The 227-nt window shown below is 56.4% G+C and overlaps 1 protein-coding gene across 1 annotated transcript in view; it reads left to right on the forward strand.

Moving 5' to 3' along the window:
* Positions 1-227, forward strand: part of ACAN (aggrecan) — a 63,614-nt gene that overhangs the window by 45,641 nt on the left and 17,746 nt on the right. Inside the window, exon 13 of the mRNA XM_046652777.1 lies at positions 95-220. Coding sequence (XP_046508733.1) covers positions 95-220 — 126 coding nt within the window. The remainder of the gene's footprint in view (positions 1-94; positions 221-227) is intronic.

The raw sequence follows: 227 nt of genomic DNA on the forward strand, positions 1-227 counted from the left end.
GCCTCTGGAGTAGAGGACCTCGGTGGACTTCCTTCTGGAGGAGAGATTCATCTAGAAACCACTCCCTCCGGAGCAGAGGACCTTGGTGAACTTCCTTCTGGAGGAGAGGTCCATCTTGAGCCCACTGCCTCTGGAGTAGAAGACCTCGGTGGACTTCCTTCTGGAGGAGAAATCCATCTCGAGCCCACTGCCTCTGGAGTAGAGGACCTCGGTGGACTTCCTTCTGG

This window comes from Equus quagga, chromosome 2, assembly GCF_021613505.1.
Source record: "Equus quagga isolate Etosha38 chromosome 2, UCLA_HA_Equagga_1.0, whole genome shotgun sequence".
Taxonomy (NCBI): Eukaryota; Metazoa; Chordata; class Mammalia; order Perissodactyla; family Equidae; genus Equus; species Equus quagga.